Source organism: Megalops cyprinoides, chromosome 24 (genome assembly GCF_013368585.1).
Source record: "Megalops cyprinoides isolate fMegCyp1 chromosome 24, fMegCyp1.pri, whole genome shotgun sequence".
NCBI classification, from domain to species: domain Eukaryota; kingdom Metazoa; phylum Chordata; class Actinopteri; order Elopiformes; family Megalopidae; genus Megalops; species Megalops cyprinoides.
In genome coordinates, this window is record NC_050606.1 from 19,354,979 (window position 1) to 19,380,820 (window position 25,842).

Below are 25,842 nucleotides of genomic sequence, written 5' to 3' on the forward strand. Positions count from 1 at the left end.
ATCTCAGTCTCCCTCTGTCTATCCTCTCTTCCCATGACAGCATGTAAATGGTCTGTTTCTTATAACTGCAAGAAATAATGAATTCACAGTGTTCTAATGGACTCATTAATATGTAGTTTCCCTTTACTTCTCAGTTCGGTTTTGTGACGATCACCAATAAACATTGACTTGAGGGTGAATATTGTTTTAAATAAAGGGATTAAAATATTTAAAACAAAATTTTAAAATTAAAATAAAGGAATAAATACATAAATGTTAGGAGACAGTTTTGTGGAATGGCATGGTGTTTGATCTGAAGACACGCGATGTGTATTCGAAAACAAACGCTGGAGACAAGCGTTGTGTATTTGAATACAAAGCGATGTCGCCACATCCGACCAGAGCCAAACGCCGCCTCTTGTGAACCCTATGGAGCCAATTAGGTTACAGGGCTCAGGAAATACCCAATTAGAGAGGGAGCTGTTTAGCTATGCACAGCTCCACAAGACCAATCAGAAACAGCACCCCCGCTGGTTATCATAACTCATATGCAAATGTGACTGCTATTAACTGTATAAAAAATGAACTGAATTCTATACCTGTTGAACTTCTGCTCAGTGCTGATGTTCCCACGGCCGGCTGTGCTAATAAACCTTCCTGTCTTTTGCTACGAACATCGAATCTGCTTCTTTGTCGTAACAAAACACTTTTTGGTGTTTGGGACGTTGACTAACATAAATAACATCCATTGCAGCATAAAGAAGAGTACATTGGGCATCCATTATTTGAGCTAAATTTGCAAAGTAGCTAGTTCTCTTAGCCCTTTTCAATGCATTGTAATTCATATAATCCAAAGGAATTTTGTAGGATGTGTGGCCTTCCAGCTATACCTGCAATCTCATTTGTGTGATTGGTTTCCTGCAACCATATTGTTCTGCCTACAGATCTTGAATTAAGAAACTTGATAAAAGACCATACTGCATGCATACATGGGATAAGTTTTTTTATTCTTTTGTTAAACAACAAAAAATCTTTTACTAGTTTCCATATTTTCCCATGAATTTCATTAAATTTACTGGTTGGTCTAATGGTAAATGAGATTAACTCATTAATTTGTATAATCCATGCATAAAACCAAAATTTGATTAGCCCGAGTTAGCCATGTTGTTTTTGGAAGCCAAACATGTGGACATCAACACTTTACTCAACATTATAGGGGAATTAACTTTGTGGTATTCATCAAGCAAATACTGAGTGTATGTCTACATTCTCAAAATATGAACTATGTCTAGTGTGTGTTTGTTACATTAAAGAGTTTGGCGACTGTTTTGCTATGTGAAGAGGGAGCTGGAGCATTTGTTGTATATTTATGTTTCCCCAGCTGCGCCTGACTGTTCCAATGGGATACTCTGACTGACTTATTCTGTATGACTGTACTGTAATTATACAATTTTTTGCAGAAATAAAAGGGAGCCAGGACTCCCCTTTGGAATGACCTGCCACCAGAGCAGAGAAAGTCCAGATTATCTGTTGCTGTTTATATTGATGTCAGAGATATGGAGTGCACTGTTAAAGACATTTAAAGGAATCAGTCCTTAGATGCACTTCAAACAGAGATGTCTGACACTGGTCTCTATCAGTCTGGGAATACAAAGAGAGAAGTTGGGCTGACAACACAAATCAGTTTTCTTTTTTTGTTTTCTGTCAAGTACTAATTGGAAAACATCCTGTCATTCTTGACATGTGGCATTGAGTGATGTAGACACACATTTATTGTCAGTAGTAGTAATTGTCACTTATCATGTATTGGAATACCAGTTATTCAATACGCCCACAAGCCCCTGATTTTAGATTAGTGTTGTTAGTGATGGTATACAATGTGACCTGTTGTGCTTGGCAATACACCAATTGGAAGAAAGAGCCATTTTTTATTCATGCCACCCCTCATGTGATAATAGATTTGATGAGCAACAAACCCTTTAAAAGCATCAGGGATTCTGAACTTTTCTTGATACTGGGATAAACCATAGCTTGTTTACAGATTCTGCTTGATGTTTCTGCTAAACATCTTTGGAGAGCTTCTGCTAATCATCCATGAGGCGGTCTGTGGAGCCATTAATTGTTTTCAATTTGCAGCTTTAAGTAATGCTCAGCTCAAACCATAATGAGACGGCAAGATGAAAGTATACAAAAAAAACCTCACAGCTTTCTTGTGTACTCTGTGGAGATGTCAAAACAGTGATTTTTAACTTTATTTGAAAAGGCTGTTTTTGGGGTGAAGTAAATATGGAAAACATGTGATATCTGTAGTGAACAAGATTCAAAGCTGTCTGACAAAAAAGGAAAAAAAATATGAAAATAAGTCCCAGGACACTTTAGTGGCTTAGCCAAATAAATACATTTTTTGTTTGTCCAACCAAGTACTTTCCCTGTGTGTAAGTCTACTATAGAACCATTCTAAGCAGCTTTGCGGCAGTGTGGCTGAATGTGCAGTGAGCTTCAGTTTTCAATTGAGCTTCAAGTTTCAATTCCTGCTCACTGCTGTTCACAGGGAGAGCCATGCGAGAGCACACTCGGTCATGATCACAACTGTTTAAAATGCAAGTTGGCTTTTTTGTCAGCCATCTTGCAATTTATTTGTGCAGAAATCAAAATCTCCTTTCGCCAGAATATTGTAGCTTTGGGATTGATCACTTTAAAAATGCCTAGCAAAGAAATCATCTGATGAGTAGTCAGCCCTTTGAAGCTGCACATTCCCTTTAGTCATAAAATATTTGTTATTTGCAAAAACAGACAGGAATTTAGCATCTCAGATACATTACAAACTGTGAAGTCATTCAAAACTCAAGGAGGGGTATGCAACTCTGTTCTCAAGGATCGTATTGACAAAATGTTTGCAGATCATAAATGTACAATACAGTCATTACTTCATGAGTGTCCTTATTTCAGGGTACACATGTATTACTTAGGGCAGTGGTAGATCACAGTGAATGTCAAAATAGTATTTTTTTTCAAGGAACTATTTGATATAAACTGTAAAACAAAGGAGATGTATTCTCTATGTTTACTCAACAATTTGTGTATTAAAAATAAAAAAAAAACTTTGTAAGTAAGGATAAAGTGGAAGTTTTATGAGGAAGATAACTGTCTGAAATTATGGCATGACTTTTTTATTGTAAACAAACATTACATTACATTATTGTCATTTAGCAGATGCTCTTATCTGGAGGGACTGACAATTTTATCCATTTATACCACTGGATATTTACTGAGGCCATTGTGGTCTAAGTACCTTGCCCATGGGTACAACAGGAGCGCCCCAGCAGGGAATCAAACCATCAATCTTTTTGTTACAAGTGCTGCTCCTGACCACTTTTCTACACTGCTACCCCCATACATATTATAAATATATTTATCAATACTGTGGAGATTTGTATGTGCCCTTTTTTCTTAAGATTAATGTAATCAGTTCTGCTCAGGTGCTGTAATGTTTTCGTCCTGTCCTTGTCCTTTCTCCTCAGGTGTATGCCTAACCACTGTGAGCACGGGGGCGGCTGCACGCAGACCTGGGACAGCTTCAGCTGCTCCTGTGATGGGACGGGGTACACCGGAGCCACGTGCCACACCTGTGAGAATATAACCCTTCCATGCAATGGGAGACTATGGCTTTGTGGATCTTTGGGATGAGTGGAGCTAACATGTGCAAGCTGTCATTCTCTGATTGCTACCAATATATTATACCATATTCCAGATATACACAAATAATTCCACCCCTGATCAGTGCAGAGACCCTGCTCTACATTGGATTGTGTGCCTCTAATCCATCTGATAATATTGTGTGAATTGTGTGTTGATTAAGCTCAATATTAGTGTGAATTTGTTGCCACTAGTAGGTAAAAAGGGAAATTTTCCCAATTTTGTTGTTCTTTTTGTCTTGTCAAGGACAAACCGTTGTGATTCCTTATTCCTTCATGTTTCTCTATGTATGCAACTGTAAATCGTTCCAGTGCGACATCTCTCTGTCTCAATTCATAGATTGATCCCATCTTATTGATTACATAGCTGTCACTCCTGGCGGTTTCCTTTCAACTGTTAAAGCACTGTCACAACCTCTGTCAGTCATATGTGGTTTTGAAGCAACCTGTGACAATTGCTTTGCTTAGAATTTTTTATTGATCGGCAGAATTTTTCTTTGGGTCTTCTGATTGGATCATTCTTGTCAGAAACTGACAGAAGGTAGCCCCACCCATTATGAGATTCATGAAAAATGGGAAAAAGACAGTCAGTATGTGCATATAAAGTTCTATAAAATACAGAGGCCTAGGGGGCTCTATAACAGCTATATTTATGTCAAAAATGAGCTTCATGAATTATGTAAGAAAGGAATGCTCTGGTTCTGGGGTCCTGGAGGGCTGCATGGTCCACTGGGTTTTGTCCTGTACCTGAATCATTTAACTGAAGTGGTTAGCGGGATGGAAACTGGACTGACCCAGTGTTCCAGGTGTAAATCAGTTACAGATTCAAAGGCAGTTCTGACCCCTGCGGCCCTGCAGCCCTCCAGCCCAGGTAATGCCCCTTCCCACAATCCTATCTGTGTTCTTATTTCCCTGGAAATTACCATTTCCATATCCTCTGTTAAAATGCGATCATCTAAATGCTGTATCTCAGATCCACTTAGCAATTAAATTATTTTTACATGATGATTTTATGTGTATATCCAAATTGAGTCACAGTTTGTTCAGTCTTAATGCAGAATTTCTTTAATAAGACATTTGCATACTGTGTACACGTTTTAATGAAAAACTACGATTTCTTTGACCTATAGTATATTCAATCTTACTGTGATGCATTTTGTCCATAACTTCAAGGAACAAATTTTTCTTGCACAACGTTTTTGATCAACTGCCAAACTTAATGTTGTTAGGCATTAAAAAGAAGAATATTTCCTTAGAATATCATTGCTATTCGCCTTTGCTAGAATTCAGTTTGTGGCAAGTGGGACCTAATTACTGAACTCTGGTTTCAAGCCTCAGTTGCATAGCTGGTTTCTGTAAAGTGTTTTTGTCTTGCTGATACCGGCAACTGCATCCAGCGCTGCCACACTCTGTAGGAAGCACAGACGACAGGTAGACCTCTGCAGAGGCGCTAGCCAGGAAACGCCAGGCTTCCTCCGTGGTGTCTCACACCCGTAGCCTCGCAATGGTGATTCCATTCACTGCTGTGATGAGAAAAGCCACACACTGAAAGTACATTTTCCCTTCAGTGCGTGCCAGCAAGTATTCACCCGACCCCTGGCATACACGCCCAGACATGCAGCAGAATCGTGTCTGGAAGATGTTTTCCTCTGTGTTAATGCTGATGATAAGTATAATGGTATAATGGTAACTATAACAGTAATGATAAAAATATGCAAATTGCTCAGATTCATCTGAAAGGAGCTCACAGCAATGACGCCACAGTAACTATATGACTAAGATGATATAAGTTGTTGGGATGAATTTCAGTCAGATTTTTTCAATAGTGGTCCAACAATCAGTGCCATTGACTGCTGTTTAAAAGAAGGAAGCTGTTATGGCATAGTATACGAGAACAAGGAAATGACTGACAGGTGTGTTAAATAAAAAAGTAACATTCTTTTGTGCAACTGCAGAAACACAAAAGATTGTCATCGTAACAGTTTACCGTTATCATTCTCAGCTTGAAAAGGCCTTCACTTGTTGCTGCTTGGATTCCTGTATAATTTGCATAGCCATTCAATGCTTTGTTTCTCCATGTCTTGGTGAGTTAACTGTAGACTAGCATGCATATTGGGAGTCTCGTCACGTTGTCTCTGTCAATACCTCCTAGCTGTAATTTGTCTCTTTATAATTGCTTTCTTTCCTGTCCAGCTGTCTACGAGCAGTCATGTGAGGCGTACAAGCACCTGGGCCGGACCTCTGACACCTACTGGATTGACCCGGACGGGAGCGGGCCCCTGGGGCCGTTCAGGGTCATCTGCAACATGACGGGTGAGACGCACGCCCTCGCCTTCGTCGCCGTCCCCCGACAAACTTTTGCCCTAGTTTACCTCACGGTCGCCTCACTTCGCACATGTCACAGGCATTTGGTTAGACTCGTTTGTTTGTGTGCCAGACGATTTTATGACAGAGAGACTCACAATGCTGGGCCACCACAGCAAGAATATAATACATACTGTAAGAGCCACAGGAACAAAGGCACAAACAGCTAGTATCAGTGCAACGGTATCTCAAGAGTTTTAAATGCTTCCCGCAGAGCGCTGAAAAGAACCTAACAGAAGGAAACTATCCTTTATTCGTAGGACTGGTAAAAGTTATTAGACATTGTAGTATTTATTTTTCTCACAAAACAGCCACAACAATGTTATTGAGTTAATAGGTATGAAGAACAGTGTATTATGAAAGAGGAGCTTTTTAATGGCCTCTCATGCGCATGTGTGAGTAACAGCCTATCCCCTTGCTGTTGAACTAGTAAATGCCTAATTGTCATTCTGCCAAAATGAAAACATAAATGGCATAGGGAAATGTATTGACAAATTTTTGAAGTATACAATGTTTCTATGGGCAAACAGTGGAGTAAAGCATAGTGTTTTTCTGTTTTGGATGTTTTACTCAGAGCCAGTGCAACTGACTGCAAATCACAGATATTGTGCATGACAGCTTTGGCAGGCCTGAATGTAAATATAATGTGAATTCATCTCGGGTGACATGCTTTTGATAGTGGAAAAAGTGGCTACAGCTCCCCAGTTGAACTACAGCACAGTGCCCCCATACAACAACACACATTAATCTTCTGTAGACATTACATATACCTTGCTGCGTGAATTCATATGTTGCCAAGGCAGCAAGATGCTGAACTGTAAGCTGAAAGCGTAAAGTCTTTTGAGGCTTCACACACACACGGGCGCACACACACACACACACACACACACACACACACACACACACGCCCTAATGGGTTTCAAAATTAGACGTTCAGATGTAAGAATCAAGTAGGACAGCAGAATTGGTTACACAGTGAAAGTGCAAAATCTACTTACCCAATCAAGGTTTGTTAAGAAGGTATTGAAGGTGCTCTCTTAAACTAAAAATGGAATCTAGTTAGCAATACTATACCCATTTAATGTCCTTCCAAAGGGCAGTACCATTTTGTCATTATCAAGTGCCATTTCTGAAAAGAGGAATGTTTCATTCGGTGGATTTATAGGAATCACCTAGGGGAAGGATTTAGTATTTTACCCTTTTTAATTTTACTCCTATTGCATTACACTCCCTGCAGGCCTTCAGGTAAAGTCATAACCAGCCTAGTGCAATTCCAACCATGTGGGCAGGCTATGCACAATTTTTGAGTGATGTCACCATCGAGCGCTTTCATTGGTGGAGAGTTTTTTCCTTCACCTCTGCCAGTTTGCCCTGCCTGCATTTCCACTGCACGGTGGTGCCATAATGTTGCATCACTGTGTGGAGTCCCAGTGCAATGCCCTGCAGGACATGACTAGTTGCTTTGAGCTGCTGTTCCATACAAACCTGTTCTTATTTCACTGGATCAATTGTGAGGCTGAAACCTTGCCTTAATTATTTCATCAGATCGATTATGAAGCCAAAAAGTGCACAGGTGATAAATATTCTTAGTACCTCACATTCACAAGTCTTCAATGTCTGGAATGAAATTTCAGGGTTGCCTACCCCCTCTACAGATTTTTCTTTTTAACGTTCCTCAGCCCTGGTCCTAGAGGGCTGCAGTGGCTGCAGGGTTACTCTACCTTGGTCCTGAAGGGCCACAGTGTTTGCAAGGCTACTCTCCCCTGGCTACTCTACCCTGTATCCTGGTCCTATGGCCTTTATTGTCAATCAAGCACTTGAACACCTGACTCAATGAATCTGAGAGTTTAACGATTTTAAGAGCAGTCCTACACTACAAATTACTACTCAGGAGGCAAAGACACATCTGGAAAACTATGGGTTTATTCAAAACAAGACAGGATAGTCAGAGGTGGACAACGCTGGCTTCAGAAAGTAAAAGTTCTGCCACATATTTGTTCCACCCATGCACTACACCAGCTGAATTTAATTGTCACAACTCTTCAGCCAGGGAGAGGAGCTAATTAGTGAAATCACCTTGTTTAGTGAATGTCTAGAACAAATACATAATACATTACTTTCTGAAGCCGGGGTGTCCACCTCTGAGGATAGTAGATAGTTGGGGAAAAGTGTTTCTGCTGCCTGACGCATTCTTTGTGATCCCTTTGTGTCCCCAGAGGACAAGGTGTGGACAACGGTGATGCACAGCCTACCCCCCCAGACGGCGGTCAGCAAGCCCAACAGGGACAGCAGGGCGCTGGTGCAGCTGAACTACAGCGCCACCATGGAGCAGGTGTCCGCCATTACAGGCAGCGCCGAGCACTGCCAGCAGCATGTGTCCTACGCCTGCCGCATGTCCCGGCTGCTCAACACCCCAGGTAAGAGACTGTGTGTGTGTGCGCGTGTGTGCGTGCGCGTGCATGTGTGTATTTGCATGTGCTACATTAGATTTCATTGTCATCAGCAGGGCATATGCTTTCTTCAGTTTACAGGTGGGAAGGTTTCTGGGGGGGGGGCTAGGAAGAATTGAGCCCTATCAGATACAGTAGCTGAACCATGTCCTTTTTAAGCCTGTATCTGGCTACGACAGTTTACACATGGAAAACACTTGGGGAAGCATAAACTTGCAATGGGGTTGTGAAGCTGTGAAGTAGCTAACTGATATTATGTATGCATTAATAGTAAGCTAACCTAATGTGTTTTCCTTAGTAGCTAGCAAGCATTTAAAAATACCTCAACATTTATCATCTTGAGTTAGCATTATGTTTATAAGTAGAAACAACCTACCAAGCAAGGCTTAGCATTATTTTCAGTCCACTCTAAATAACAGCCAAAATATAATGTAACCACTGCAGGCCTAACTGTTCCACAAACCCTTAACAGCACACTATGTGGTTGCATTGAAAAACTGCTTGGGCATGATTTCCCACTAATGTTTTATTCCCCTCTGTTTTATTAGGGTTTGCTTGGCTGGGCTCGCGTAGGTCCTTTTGTCATGTTTTTAAAAGAAGTTGGATGATGGTTAGATATAATGGGCTAAATACTGATGTGTTTCCTCAGTCCAGATTTGTGTTAGGGCCCTGATATTGTGACAAAGCTAGTTTCTCCTCCCAAAGCTCCAGTCACATTTACAGCATGGAAGCAATTTGTGCCACAGGGCTCTGCCGTCGAAAGCATTGTCATTCCTTCTGTTGGCGGTGTCATTTGTGAAATCTCGCTCCATCTCAGGAAGTTACAGAGCTTGTGGGGATGGAATCCTGCCTGCTTTTTAAATTTATTTATTTATTTATTTGGGGGGGGGGGGTGGGGGGTAATACAGATAAGAGACATGTGACAGGAATGTCACCATGGTAACTCGTAGGTGAGGTTCAGAATGAAGTTCCTCGTACTGCTGGTTGGCTGGTTTATAAGGATGCAAGGCATCCTTAAAGAATGGCAAAACAATCACTAACACAGCTTGGACAGAGAGCTTCTGGTGGGGGGGAAGCTGATGTGGTTTGAGGCGGGACTCTGTCTCCGTTGCTTAATATCGCCTCAGACATTTGAAATCCACCACTCCCCGCCCACCAGCTGTCCCAACCCCCAGAAGCCCAAAGCTGAGGCCGGTGCCATCCGTCTAGGACATCTCCACGCAGGACGTAGGGACACACGGCTCTCTGTTGCAGACCGGAGGAATAAATCTTTCTCCAACTCAAATCCCAGCCGTTATTAAGACAGAGTGGGGCCATGGGCATCTGACAGCTTCCCATTCCGTTTCCTGAGCAGGAACTCAAATTCGGTCACGATTATGGGACGGATGTCACCCAAGCTAGACTCTTCTCTCCCCCTGCGATACCATGGTAACCGTACAGGAGAGGAGTTCGTTGTGGGTAGTGCTGTGCCGATGTGCCAGATTTCTTGTGCTCCCCAAGTTTTAGCCATTGGCATATATTTTTAACTGGGATGACAGTCATTGGTTCAGTCCATTTCCCTGACTGCTGCCAAAAATGGTTCTGTCCATGGGCTAACACTTGAAACTGCAATTATATTATATATGCAATTATATACTATTATGATAACCATAGGAGTCCAAAATTATTATCTAGGTTGCTTAACAAATGTTTTATTTTCATCTATTCCTTCCAATGAAATAATAATATTCGCTGGCTCCTCTGAGTCCATCATTGTACATTTGACCAATCAGAACCTAGTACACTGACTCCCCTGACTCCTGTCATCCTGTCAGACCCAATATATTCTTGTGCCCATTATCTTTGATAAGGCATCTATACATTTACTCTCATCATAACAGCTTGCAGTTTAACAATGATAGCCTATGCACAATACCACAGATCAGCTTTGATACAATTTTAAATCAGATGAAACCAGTCATAAGGTAATGAGGTAATTGAAGCATGCAATTTTTCAACTGACTTCAGCCTAATAAGCTGTAAACCACATTTTGAAGTAAATTCTCCAGTTCATACATTGGAATGTAAGAGAAAATGGGCATGCTACCCATGGGTGTGAGAAATGACATTGGCGTGGTGGTAAATGGCCCCATTATTGAAAGCTGCCCCAGGGTGCTGTTCTTCTTCCATGAGACCCAGTGCTGTAACTTTAGGTTCCCTGTTCCCTGAGGTTTGCCTGTCTGATTGATGCCATTTTAATGGCTCTTATAATTCTAAAGCAGATGGTTATTAGCGTTTAGGTTTACATATGGAGGAAGTTAACTTTTTTTTCCTCTCTTCACTTTTCATTCTGAAGATGTGCTTGCTGTTTTGCTCATTTCAGTTGGTTTTGAGTCCAAGGGTAATGTTAGAATACATTTTCAGTGTTGCTGCCCATTACTTAAACCTTATTAATGTCGCTTTATGATAAAGAATAAAATACAGAATATAGGTATATTTAGTGTTACAAATAGGCACATAGATAATAAGTGTCAAAATATCTCAGTTATGGATTTACTTTTATATATGCAGTTTTACTCATATTTGTGTTTTTCCAGTGTGATGTGAAAATCTCTCTAATATAGATTTTACATATTTTTAAATTCCTGGAATGGTTCTGATGTGTATCTGGAAATCTATATTATCTCTCTCACTCTCTCTCACACATGCACGCACACACACTAGTGCTAGTGTAAAAGTAGCTACAGAACCACAAAACACTTAAGCATTACCATTCCATGTAATGTCATACAGATAATTGCATCCATACATCTTATTGACCAGGATGTCATTCTCCAATTGTTTTGTATGATAAATATATCTCAAAGTCATTCATCTCAAGAGACATGAGACAGAGATATGTTACAAAGGAAGCAGTACCGTAGTGGCATGCTCTCATGCATATCTCATACATTAAGGCTTTCAGTCTTTGTCCTTTGATGTAGCATTCATTGGCTGTAAGTCCACTTGTTTTAAGTGCACTTCCCTTAAAATAGACGGATGTAAGGAATATTGGGCATTTTTTTCATGGAGTTTCCTTAAATGCTCTTATAAGCTTGTTTATAGGGAATGGGGCCTGGTATCTCAGGAAAGCTGATTTACATGTCTGCAGGAGACTGTCTACAGACAACCATTTGGTCTATGTGTTAGCATAGTAACCATTGGTACTACATACCAACTAATCACTGATCTGAGAGTGATTAAGTTTATCAGCCTCTTTGTTTTTGGCCTGTGGGTGGACCATCATGGTGGCTCCTGTCAGGCACCCTAACATTTCTCTGTATTTGCCCTTCCTTGCAGTGCCCAGTGTACATTGTGCTCATCATTTACTCTACTCAGTAAACCACACTTGACTAGAACTTCTCTGAACTCGGAGATATTTCCGCAAGTAGGACTGATCATTCTTACACTGATCATACTCTTCATCTAAAAATTATACATCAGACTGGTGTATATGATTCTGTACACTATACGCCAGACCAATCTATACACTTCAGCTGATCTGTTTTTGAAAGACTAAATTTGCATCTCGCTGTTAGGACACTGCAGTGTCAATCTCAGTAATGAATCTAGAGGAAGAAATTTAAAGGTGTCTGAATTAAAGCGGTTGTACTGGGAGACTGTAACATCTTGCTGCTCGTAGGAGTGTGTTTCTTTCCCTTGATTGACTATACATCCCCTCCCGCCCGAGACACAGCCTGCGTGGTTTGTACATCTATTTATTGAGACATTTGCAATTTGTAGTTAAATCCAAGGAAGTAGCTTAGAGCTGGTTTGAGGAAACCCACATGCTTTTACACAGTAGCCTGATATTTTAATTTCTGTTTCTTTCCTATAATATTTCTATGAATGCACAAGCATTGCCATTTTAGATTTCAATGGCCCCAGATAGGTCACATGCTTGTAAAATATTTATGCAGTTTTGACACATTTCATATTTTTCATAGCGGCATTTTTTCCTTGCACCAGACATCACTACTAAGTGCTTTAATTAAGGAACGTGGAGCTTTAATAGTCCTGTGAAAAGCTCACACCAATACTTGCAGCAGAACTGTGATCTTTGCCTTCTGTTTGTAGTGTTTTGAAGGTCTATCAAACTGCAGGTTTTCTTCTCTGATGCACAATACCTGATATTGACATTGCAGTGCTTTTTTTCCTCTTCATCAGAGGACAGCTTTAGGTGCATGCATCTGTTTTTGAAGCAGGCCACAGGATCCAGCAGGCTTAATGTTGTCAATATATGCTCTGAGCTGCATAATTCACTTTGTATCACTCATATCCATGTCTCTTGAACGATGGAGAGAGCTCTTAAAACAGTGAATCAGCACTCCTCTCCCGAGACAGATAGATGTGCCTGGAGTATGTTTCGAAAGGTTGCAGTCTTGGCAGTGTGGTCTAGTGGTTAATGGACTGGGCTAGAAGGCAAAAAGGCAGCAGGCACAAATCCTAGATTTGGAACTTGAACCCTGTGAAAAAGTTACTTACATTTCCTCTGCAAAGGTACAGTACAGCTGGAAAGCGCAAGTGGCTTTGGGCATTAGGCTGTCAGCTTTGCAGACACCTAAATTATCATTAGTGTGTATGTGACAGTGTTTTTCCGTGCTTGTGTGTATGTGTTTGTGTGTGTGTGTGTGTGTGTGTGTGTGTGTGTGTGTGTGTGTGTGTGTGTGTGTGTGTGTGTGTGTGTGTGTGTGTGTGTGTGTGAGCGTGTGTGTGTGAAGCCTGTCTGGCAGTGTATGTTTGTGCAGAACAGTATCGTGATGCGTGTGCCGAACTGCATAGCAATGTGTGTGTAGATTTTATAGTGATGTGCTTAGACTTCATAGTGGTGTGTGTTCAGGCTGCATAACAATGTGTTTACACTCCATAGTGATATGTGTAGACCACATACTGATGTGTGTAGACCACATGCTGATGTGTGTAGATTGCATAGGCATGTGTTTATCTACATAGTGATGTTTGCATAGACTACATGTCCCTGTCAAAGTCTGTGCTCCATCTGGGGACTCCTCTGTTGGCAGTGTCAGTCTGCCTTGGGCCTCATGCTGCATTCCTTTCTCTCTCCTCCGACAGCCTCAATGTCTGCCAGCCTGTTTCGTTACAGCCATCTGCCGCCAGTGAAAGTGTGTGACTGCACCTTATCTCTCACTGTGCAATCTGAGCATCAGGTTCTGCAGCACCTTAAAAGTCCAGCTTTTGTGCATTAAAATCAATGCAAACAAAGGGTCTTTTTCAGATGGCACCATGTTGTTTTATGGTCTGGTCAGGATGAGGGGCCATGCAAAGTCACAGGATTCCACCTTACCAGATGGCTTTGGCCATATTCCCTTCATTCTTAAGGTAGGGTATTCTTAATTAAATTAAAGTCCATCCCAGAAAACACATCTGTGCTCTCAGCATTGCAGGAGTTGATTCAAGACTGATGAAAAAAAACTAGATTAATTTGCAAATATATCACATGTCCATACAAGACAAACATAGAGATGAGCAGGGAATATCTGAGCAGCTGGAGGTCTGAAAACTGAAAACCTTGTTGTCTTGCACAATGCAAACATAATGTTTTAAGTGCGCATGATAGCATTGTTGATGTTGCAGGTGTCTGCTTTTAGCAATGTCTGTCCCAGTTAAAACCTCACAAAACAGTGAGTGAAAGAAGACTTGAAAAGTGGTTCCCTGAGAAGTGTTGATTAATTCAGACTTCACAAGTCTGACAGCTGTTTGTGCATGGAGCTCCTCCATGGGTATTTAAGACTCTGCATCTGTTTCCCGCTTGTTATCTGCTAGCTTTTCTGTCCGGGAATGTTGTTTGTTTCATCTTTAGACAAACAAGTTTTACATTTCAATCTGAAACAAATGAAAAGTATAGTTATGTTTGTAAAAAGCAAATCCATCTTAATTTTGTCACTGAATGTTACTGAAAGATGAGGCCGAGCCGCTTCACATTTTGACTGACTTGGCCTCAGAATGTTCTAGAACTAACTCCTCACCCAACGATGAATTAATTCATTGTAAATGTGCACCAACAAATTCTTACTTTGCAGTGACACTGATAAGGTTGTTTGGAACAATTTCACTGAGATATTTATTTCACACTATGAAAGGAACTGTATGTAAATGAGTCAGAACAGATTGCAAAAACAATTTTCATCACAAGAAATGTCATTATCTTTACTGTGATGAAAGTTCACAAACCTAGTTCTCTAATACGCTTTTTCTTTTTTTTTTTTAATTGTACAAGTTATTGAGCACTGGTCTGGTGGTATTCCAATTTTGTATGGGTCAAGTAGAGCTCAAATCCTATCATCCTATTACATCAATGCAGTTCTGACACATAAATTTATTTCTGATTCATTGTAAAATGATTTAGTCATCACTGTGGGTTAACAGGTTGAATGTGTATGTTCAGTCACGGAGCCAGTACCATTCTCAAAGTGCAATTTGCGCATGGCTGCATTCACTTAAGCCCTGTTTCAGACAGCACCCCTGATAGGACAAGCGTCTGCTCTCCCCCACTTCTCAGTAGTGAAGCGGCTCCGGAACATTCCATCTAGAATCTTTTGTTCTGTGCTACATGGCTTAGCAGGAACTCATATAGTATTTATGCTACCATTTATTCAGAGAATCTGAACATAGACATCTTAGTGCGTACAACTGCGCTGATAACACAGGTTATTAGAAGCTGGGGGAGACTGAGGCACTGACACTGGAAGAGGAGTCATTTCTGGGTCCATAGTAGATATATTTGCTTTGCAGATTCACCTATTCAGGGAGACCTACTCTACGTGGTATGCACACTTTATTGTATATGAATGATGCATACTCAAGCAATACAGGTTAAGTACCCTCCTCGAGGGTAGAACGGTAATGTCTCATCTAAGGTTTGAACCCACTACCTTCTGCTCATAAACGCTTGCAAAACCATTATGCTTGACTGCTGCCCCATCTGTCATATACGGGGTCTGCACTGGTGCTTTTTTATGCCATTAGTTTTACATCAAAGCTCAGGCCACAGTCGTTTCCACCCCGACGCGCATCCCAAATGACAAGGTAAAGAATGTGTTCCCTCCAAAACGATTGCCGCGCTGTTCCTCCGCGGCCGCCATTGGGGGTTGCTTCACGGCTGCCCGTCAAGGGGCCCGCCGTCCTCTGATCCGTTTATTGCTGTAATGAACGTTCCGGCACGAGCGCTCATCTTGCTTCAACACCTGGGCTACGGAGAGGCCTTGACGTAAAGATGTGAGGTACTGTGTTTGCTCAGGAGCAGAAATGTGAAGTCAGCATCTTTCCCCCCCACCCCCTTGTAATAAGCAAATGTTTGTGATAACTGAGCGGCACTGAAGCGGAGATGCCAATTTTACAGGGGACGTATGTGCCTGAATTGAATATGATTATACCTGTCTAAAAATTGTTTTTATAGAATAATGGATTTGAGGAATATATTTCTATCACTTTTTTTTCGTTCGTTTCGTTTCGTTTCGTTTCCTTAAGACACTCTGATACAGAACGTGTCTCGCCCAGTTGATTTATGACACCATTTTATTTGGACCACTATAAATAGCTCTCCTATGCGCAGCCCTTGCTGTTGAGATGGGAATATAATGTTTCTCAGTAATTTGAAATGATGCTGCAGATTGTGCTTCTTCATATATAATGAGGTACATTAATGAAACTGGGGAACTGTATTAAAAAAGTCATAATAGATAATATCTCAAGCCCCAACTTTATAAAGAGTTTTTTTCACATACACGTGTGTAATTCTTATTTACCTGATAAATGGTGCTTAAGAAACTGGATATGAACTTAGTAGGTTGCAGGGTTAAATCCAGGTTGGTACATTGCTGTTGTATCCTTTAAAAGGCTAGTTAACCCAAGACATCCTAGCAAATATCCAAAAGTTTAAATGGATGCCATGTACATGTGTGAGCTCAATAATCGTGGCTATGAAGCAAATACAGTAAATAATAGTTTGATTAATTACACCACTTACACTTTGACTGAATTCCTTTGTATGTGTTTAAAATGCTACAAAGCAAACTAGTTTAATTCTAGCAAGCAGATTGCAGGGTTGGATGTTTTCACTTCTGGGCTTTATACAGTGTTACAGTGAGCCCCTGGTTCTTCATATCTTCCACAGATGGGATGGTGAAAATGAGAGGGGTGGAAACGGTTTTATTTCCACTTGGCAGATTACTTTTTCCTTTTTTTAGACACCATTCTTCATCCAGGGAGGAAATGGCTAGGAAATTATCTCAGAGCTGAGCCCTTTAAAAATGTACATCATTCTCCTACTTTGGCCATCTCCCTGCTACATGTTATCGACTTCAGATAGCACCAGGCTTAAAATTCACCACCGAGACAGAGTGGTGTCTCAGACCTAATGTTCCCCCTCCCTACATGGTTTAGGATCATGGTTCTGCTCTCATACTCAGGGACAAGCACATTCACAGAGAGGTTTGTCACCAGAGGCAAGGAGGAAAACATCAATCACACGATCTTACCTCATTACCAAGAAGACTGCGAAGAGATAAAATATGGAGAAATACATATTTTTAAGCACACTCTTCTTTTGAAACATTGGTGGTGTTCAAGACACCAGCCCTCCAGCACAGACTTATCATTCTTCGCAAAGCTACCTCTCCATAATAGCTCCTACGCCATTACTGTTACCCACAGTGGTGTCATCACTGTACACTATGGATCTGAATGTTCCTTTTCATTTTGTGTGATTTGATTTTGTTGTTCATGGCCATTGAAAACGCATGGTTGTGCCTGAGTCACTCATTGACCTGTGCCTATCTAACACAGAACAGCATGTTAGGAGCTAGCAGAGGGGCGTAGGTGTGAGAGCAAAAGTAATTAGCGTGTGGCTTCTGCTGGGCTCTGTCGGCTTCTGTCAGGACCGCTGGAACGGGACGTCCCTTCTGTCTCCCTACTGTCCTCTCGAAAGAAGGGGGTGGAACCCACAAAGGGCTGCCTAATACACCAGCTGTCTCAGTGTGTGATTAACTTCTAGTTGTGGACCAACGCGATAAATAATTTGAAATGTGAAGGTGCTGCCATGAGTCGTGAGTTACAGCCAGCTTGCTACTGCGCGACTTCCGATAGCAGGGCAGCAGCAGCACGAGAACAAGTCCAGAAATGAGAAAGTACAGAGACCTTTGTTCACCTTTCAGTATTTACTTCGTGTTTCCTGAATGATTCAGTTTCCAGGTTCCGGCCTTCAGACTGCACAGCTGAAAGTGATTCGTGGTTATCAAAAGAATGCAAGTAATTTGCTATGGGGCAAACCTCTGCCAAATCCGTCTTATGGGGCTAAAGAAAAAGAGTAATGAATCTACACAGCATGCATAGTTCGTATGTACCTACTAAATGTAGTTATTTTCTGTTTTATTCATTTTATTCAGTCACTTTTTGTGTTGGAAAGTATCGACAGCTAGCAACTCTTGAAAGGGCATTTTTAGAAGGGTTTCAGGATAAAAGTATGTGCATAGTTTCGGAAAGTGGAGACCAGGGAGGAGTTCCAAAGATTGGTGCTGGTGGTTTTGGCCCGATTGCTTTCCCGAGAGCTGCTTCACTCCCTCCTGATTAAGAGACTTGTGACATGAAGAGGCTAGGTGGGATCTCAGCTATAATATCAAGCATTCGTCAGAGCCGTTTCGCACCGCATTGAGCGAGAAAGCAGCTTATCGTATGCCTCTGTTCCCAAAGCTGCATCAGAACCACCGTGAGAAGTTACACTTCATCAGCGACTGTTAAATCTCAATCTTATAAAACTGAAGATGCAGTCAGACAGCTAGTCTGTGGAGTTATTATATCATATTACACATACAGGGTGTGAGAAGGGCCTTCGGGATGTGAGAGTGCAAGTTTTATTTGGCTTACTGTGTATGAGAATTTGTTCGTTGATACACATTTACAATGAATTAATTCATTTTTCTGTTCTAATTGCAGTTCTGTTCTTGAACTATAAAACTTAGTATTAGGTCTGTTGCACTTGGCTGTACTTGAAAATGTAGGTGAAGAATTTAAATTTGATTTCTCTTAAGAATGAGTGTTGTCATGCACATTTATGTGCTCTGAACCACTAGACAACTAAAATGAAACTAAAGAAAAAACACATTTGTTCCAGCATTGATATTCCTGAAACACTGCCCACTGTCATGAATATCAAAACGGGGAAATGCGCAAGAGAGAAATCACTAGACCCCAGTGGCATCCAGTATCTTTAACTATGTTGTATACTAAGATACAGATCATTAGTTACTTTTCTTTACTTCTTCAGAAGCACAGATGATTTTCATGTTCAGACCCCCAACTGACCCTAGTGCACACATACGAACCTCCTGTTTGAATGAATCTTCGTGATCAGTGAGATAACAGGCAATTTCATGGCATGCGTATCATTTGTCTATTTTCCTCAACCAATGACATATCAATACCCTACAGGCCAATCCTGCAAAGTATTCAGCTGTACGCAACGCTGAGTCAATGGCTGTCTGAATGTTTCATCGCTGCGGTTTCTCTGTACCTGTTAAAATTTCAGCTTGTTTCTCCGCTATATCCGTGCCAGAGCTCCCCGCCACGGTTCCTCAGCTGCAACTGCTGCGTCGAGTCGAAGTTGATTGATTGATCGATATTGTCAGGTTATGACACTTTGCAGAGACAGCTGTTATTCTGAAGGGGGACAGATCTGCTTACAGTGGTCCGACGTGTAATCGGGGGGGGGGGACGCAAGCTTGTTCATGGTGCAGCGGTCACATTCGAGCGGAGCGGGCAATGAGCGAAACCTTTCTGTCACCAAGATAAACACGGTGTTCAGAGCTGTGCACCTCGCTGATTTTTTTTTTCCCACACAGTCGCATCTGCCAACTCGCTACCTAGTTACTTTTGTGCAGACTGCATGGCATTTTTCCTGCATAACAAAGAACTCGTGGCAGATCTGCTTTTGCACACAGCCGCGGTTTGTTGCAAAACAGGTCCTTAACTCTGAAGCAAGTTTTCTCTCTGTCCTTGATAATGACAAGTGCGCCGCTGTCGAAGGGACCAGAGCCTGTGTCCCCAAAATAGTAAATTAACAGCCTCAATTAAGCATTGGACAGCTCATCTTATTAATTAACTGTCTCTCTTTAATGGGATCTCTGAAGAACCTGCCGGGAAGGAACAGGGTAAAGGTTTACTGCTTTGCTGCACCTGCCAAGAGCCACTTATTATCTTACAGTTTCATTTATATTTGGAGAAAAAACTCAGGGGGACTGTCAGAGTGGCTGTGCTGGCCTTTGATAAGTCTTCAAATTCAAGGCACTGGAGCCATAAATCCCAAGCAAGTGAGCGATAAATCTGGCCACTCTCCTTTTTTATTTACACAGTAAAAGAAGTCAAACGTTTATTGTTTTTATTCCTGCCCGTTGCAGAAAGTCAGAGGAGGACGTTGGAAAGTCACATCTGCACTTGTTTCCATCGTGTCTGCGCCGCTGTGAAAAGTCAGCCTGTGTGGGGAGCAGGAGGAGTGAGAATGAATATTTGAGTATTCGACTGTTTGAATGTTTGATTATTATTTGACTGTCTGATCACACTGATCAGCTGCTTGGATCGGCATTCAAATGCTTGTTAATTGAAAAAGTGATGAAGTGAAATCCATCTCATTCTTCCTCATCGGTATGCAGGGAGAAGAGTGTGACATCCCTGCGTAAAATAACTTTGCAGCATTTCGTTTTTTTCGCAGATATGGAGTTTTGTATGGGGGAAATATTCAGGGCTTCATTATTTGGATTGATTGCAGTTAGTTAGGCTGTTTTCTCCGGGTTGGTTTATCTGAGTATTTGATCTTAGGCAGGGATTCATAGAATGGAACCCCATGATGAGCTGAGGCCTCTGATGTGACAGTGGACTGGATTATTCATTTGGCATTTCTGTACAGCAAGAAACTTAACAGCAACCTTGTTCTGCCCTTGTTCTTCCCAAATAACCTTTTTTCAAAGCTTACCATATTCATGATTGATAAACTCATTTTTTATATTTTTTTTCCTGTGATGGCATTTCTAATACAGTACAGATACTTTTCTGCCAGACAAGCCCTGTACTAAATTCATAAGCATACAGTCAAACCCAATTATACTAGTCTGAGATTTCGCTAATAGAATTGTATCTTATTTAGGGACGTTAATGAGGTTTATCTTACCATACGTCTCCAGATGAGAGCTGACCGTCATGGTCAAGCAGGGCAGCTGCACCAGAGGTCTGTGTTAGTGCTGGTGTGTTGCAAGAAGCTGGGGCAGAAGTGTGTGTTTGTGTGTGAAAGAGAGAGAGGTGTGTGTGTGTATGTCTGTGAGCAGAGGAACACGCCGTAATAAGAGGACATTCATCCTACATAGGAGATAACTATCTTAATGGAGCTGTCCCATGTATTAGGGTTTAAGGCGTGGACAGGGTGTCAATGCCCTGCACTTTGGATTATTGATCTGAGGCGCACGGTGCTAAACTGGAAGAGTCAACAGCAGGGGAACTGTCCATCATTAGTGGCTTTTGACCATCTCATTTTCGAACTGTCATATGCCATGTGAAATATACCCCATAGCCTATGGGGATTGTTTTAGCAGCTCAGAAATGGTGCAAGGAAACATTTTTAGGGGCACGGATTTTATTCTTCCGCAGGGGAAGACATACAGGATATAAGGTTTTATTTATTTACCCGCAGGCAGCTTTCCATTCTTGAAGTCTTGTGTTGTTTTACTATATTATTTGTATAACTATCATTCTTAGGAGTACTTTTTGTTTTGGTCTGGAGATGGTTGTTTTATGGTTGATTTATGAGTTATGCTGTCTTCTTGTGTACAGCTCCAACAATGAAATGTTTCTGTTTCCCCATGAAAATGAATCAGGTTGAACAGAAGCTGAATAAAGATGAGTCATTTAAAAATCACCATCCTCTCTCAAGAGTCCCTTGCTCTCAGTGGGAGATCCTGCAGTGTAAACACCCTGAAATCTCAATGGCACAAAAGATGCTCGTCCAGTTTCCATCTAGGCCTGTGCAACTAAATGTACTCAGGAAAGCCGGTGAGTGGGTTTCATGCTCGGGGAACAGTCTTGTCCAGGAAAAGGAATTAATGGCCAGATTGCAGAATAAACATAGCCCATAGTGTAAACGTGGGCCGGCAGCTCAGTTCCTCCCACATGCAACTTTGTGAATCTGTCCTCCACATCTCTAGCTCTCAGCTGTGGTTTTCAGCAGTTCACTTCACAAAGCATAATCATGTATTTCGTTCCTGGCCTTGGGGAGATAATTGCATTTCCCAGAATGCCTCTCAAGTGCTGGCTGGGATTGTAATGGAGGATGACGTGTCTAATTTGCGAAAGTTTCAGACAGTTTTTTGACTCGCTCCTTTTTATACCAGACTCCCTCTCACCACGGGACTAAAGACACTATAAAATCAGTCTGGCTGGATGAATTCTGAGCTCCAAGCCACCCGTAATTTATTACACATTTTGACACTTCCATTCATTGTGATAGCCTTACTGGTGTAGCATACGATTAGAACACATGCAGCTGGATATTTAGAGGAATGATTCATGTTAAGTGCATCGCTCAGCAGAAGTAGGGACATGAACACATGACCTCCATATTGCAAGGTCGGTTTCCTTACCACTGTGTCACATACTCCTACAAAATCATTTCTTTGATTTCTTTGATTCCTATAAAGGTATACATGGTCAAACACGTGGACTGACACTGCAATGAAGTGTATGGGGGTTGTTCAATCTAACTGTCATGACACTTTGTCTGCAACTCAACTGCAACTTTTTCAATTCACATTGCACAGATTTACTGTGACCTCCATATTTTTTTTCATATTTATGGCTGCACAGGAATGAAAACGTACTAAAGAAAAAAAAAACATTTATATTGACACTGTAGTTACTGAGAACAAGTTCTGTGTTAGAATAAGAAAGTAACACTTGCTTAAGTTTGTCACTGAAAGTAAAGGACGAAATACCTTGAACGATAGATTGAATGCACCACTGTGGCACATCGCGACGATGACCTCCAGTTAAAATGATGTGCTGGAGGACGAGGGCTTACAGCCTGGTCTCTTCATTCCTTCTCATGCCATTACAATTAACCCTCTACACTGAGACATTTTTCATAGCTTTGAGAAATAGTGCATGAGCGTTGCCCGGATGTCACTTATTATGTTGCGAGAACATTTCGTTATTTAGGCTGTGAAATAATGAATCCATCCGTGTGTGGTAATCACCTTCCTGTCATGAGCTATATGTCCTGATGTTGCTTCCCCTCTCTGTCATCTCCACCTGGTCTCATAGTGTTTGTGTGCATACCTCCAATTTACTGTCCTGGAATCCATAACTTCCTGGGCCTATTTCATTAATGGATGTTTATTGTAGATAAGGAATTAATAGTATTGCCACTGTGTTGAAAAGCCTGATTGTCACCCTGCCGGTATAAACAGGGCATTAACACCACAGTCTGGGAGTCTGACACAGGTCACTCTGAATAATGTACCACCAGCTATTTTTTTTTATAAATTATATAATGGAATGTCAGTGATGGTTTTGGCATTATAGATATCATGAATTAAAGATGTGGCTGATCTACCCAAAAGGAAGTAATTATAGTCGTAGCATTCATTGTAATTGTTTTTCATGTTATCTCCATCCTCCCAAAGCTGAATGTTATTCAGGGACAGCTTGCTGGATGGACACAGTGATTAATTTAATCAGTAGTCATTGGGTTTAACAGTGCAATGGTCCAAACAGTGGAGCAGAGTGTTAGGATACTGTGAGACCAGCAAAGCATATTACAGTGAAGTAGTGTTAATGCCAAAATATGACAAATGATCAACATTAAAACTACCCCTTTAGCTTATCAAGGGAACATATTAAGCATAGTTGGTCATAATCTTATCTATCTTAGCTTTGTTTCAAAAGGTGCATGTTCAGGAGAACGTAGGAGTGTACATAGAGGGGGAATTTATTAGGGGCAAGGGGGACTCTGACCCCCAGAATTAGACAGATGCATCTGAAAAAATGTTACACCAACTCAATTGTAATAAAAAAAAATCTGCACAAAATAAGTAGCTAGCTTTTTCAATTGTTGTTGGAGGCTGAGGTGCATCGTGGGTAATTTTATTTCTGTGCTTTCAGTGGATTGTATTTTAAAATCAGCAGAGCGTGTACCGTGATGTCAACTGTCATTGTGTTATACCTGTAGGTAGACGGTTTGTTAGCACGTAGCTCACAGGAAAGAGAAGTGAAGAGTTAAGGATTTCATGAAGGGTCTCAAGAAAAGAGGGCATACAGAAAAAAAGAATTCAGGACACTACTGCAAGCAGTGTGGAAATTTGGCGATAAACAATAAAAAGGCAGCATTGATGGCGGTGGATTGATTGATGGCCTAATTTGTGTCAGAGTCCCTCCACTGAGCTTAGCCTTTCGGGCTGATTCATGACCAGGATTGCTCTCTACAGCAGGGCCTCTCTGCTATGCCACTGCCAAAAATGGCTGAAAGCATGAAATAAAAAGCACCGCATCTCTCCAGGTGTGGGGGCGTGAATATTATTATGGGATGTACAGCTTCAGCTCCTCAGAGGGAAGGTGTTAACAGAAGCTGCAGTGATTCTAAAGAACAAGAAGCTCTTAAAGGGCACCTTGAGCAGGCTTACTTTTAGCAGCACACAGCTATTAAGCAGCCATAGCTCCGGCCTTCTCGCGCCAAACTGCCGAAGCTAAGCAGAGTTGATCTTTTGTTCATACTTGAATGCGCAAACCAGTTTGCTTGTGGGCCAGTTGGGGCCACTCTTCCCTGTGGATGGAAGCACAGTTATGGGGATACTGTGGTGGTGTTCTAGTGTCTTGGCTGGGACATTAAGCGTGCATCCAGCAATGAACTGCGCAATAGCCAACGAGCGTCCTCATAACATCTTGTCTGGGTTTCTGGCTGTCGCTTCCCTGGACTACCACCAGATGTCCTCGCTTCCTGTTTGTCCATTACCTTATTTAGTTAATGTATAACACCTGTGTCTGGTTTGTTTGGCCATGTGCTTTGTTTGTTAAGCCCTGCCCGTTCTCTTGCTCTTGCTCGGTTTTGAGCCGCCATGTTTCATGTATGCTCTCGGGCATTGTTAAGACTGCTTTCCTCGAGCCTTCACTAAAGATAACTTTGTTTTTTCTACCGCCAGCCTTTGTCTCTGAGTGATCTCTGCATTTGGATTCACCCTGTTCCACATTACACTTATATATAAGTGACCAGGCAAAGGCGTGAGGGCTCCTGTAACGAGTGGCGCTGATGAACCTAAATCACCATCAGGGGTGTCCAATGGGCAAGGCGTGATGTGAGGTGGGAAAGGGGTGGAGCCACAGGTGTGGGAAGTGATGACCCTCAGTCACTCTTCCCCATATCGTGCCACAATAAATTATAGTTACCCATCAGGAAGCTATGCAGGCAAATCAAATAAAAGTTTCTTATAGGTATAGGAAAACTGGTTGAGAGATCAAGTATCTACCTCCTCAACTTCAAGCTGAGGAGATGTTACTGAGCATGCACCGTGCAGGCTAGGCAGCAGTGCTATCCCAGGGGGTATTCCTAAATGAATCAGCTCCTCTTACACCTCATTTCCCATAAAACTCCAAATAGAGGTGCAAAACCTCCAGCTAATCTGCCCTTAAAATTCCTCCTTCATTTGATTATGAAAACCTTTCCTTCCTGAACCTTCGTCTTATGTGTTTTAAACCTCTTCATTCACCAAGCATGCCTAATTAGTCTGAAATGAAGTGTATTTGAAATAGAGAAGATATATTTGGGTCTATTATCTGGTGGGAGCAAAAAGATAATGAACATACATCAAGCACATTTCCCCAGTCCCCAATTAAATATTTCTATCCAATGGAAGGGAGTTAAGAAGTAAAAGTGCTTTAGTATGGATCACAATCAGTTTCTCAGGACGTGAACAAGTCAAAGCTAATTGCATTTCTGTACATCTGTAAGTGTAGATGGCTGTGAAAACCCCTGTCTGACAAGGCTCTTTAACAGCAGTAATTCATTGTTTCAATGTTTAAAGGGCTGTGTATCATCCCATTGGGCAGGAAATGTTATTCAGTTACAATATGTTAAGTCCTCCGTTATCATTGTGTAATTATTATTTGAGCTGATAATGGCTCATGCTGGGAGATGCTTAAACAGGGTACGAGTGTGTTCACACTGTCTCTTTCTGCCTTCCTCTCTCTCTGTCACTCAGATGTAGCACAGCCTTAATGGTCTTTATCAGCACAATAAACATAAACTATCCTATAGCATACTTTACTAAGTTGTATTATACTATACT

At 41.5% G+C, this 25,842-nt stretch overlaps 1 protein-coding gene across 2 annotated transcripts in view; it reads left to right on the forward strand.

Annotated features, from left to right (window-relative positions):
* Positions 1 to 25,842, forward strand: part of LOC118771009 (contactin-associated protein-like 2) — a 231,779-nt gene that overhangs the window by 151,251 nt on the left and 54,686 nt on the right. For both annotated transcript variants that reach the window (XM_036518836.1, XM_036518838.1), the window contains exons 11-13: positions 3,501 to 3,607; positions 5,868 to 5,987; positions 8,255 to 8,455. In XM_036518836.1, coding sequence (XP_036374729.1) covers positions 3,501 to 3,607; positions 5,868 to 5,987; positions 8,255 to 8,455 — 428 coding nt within the window. The remainder of the gene's footprint in view (positions 1 to 3,500; positions 3,608 to 5,867; positions 5,988 to 8,254; positions 8,456 to 25,842) is intronic.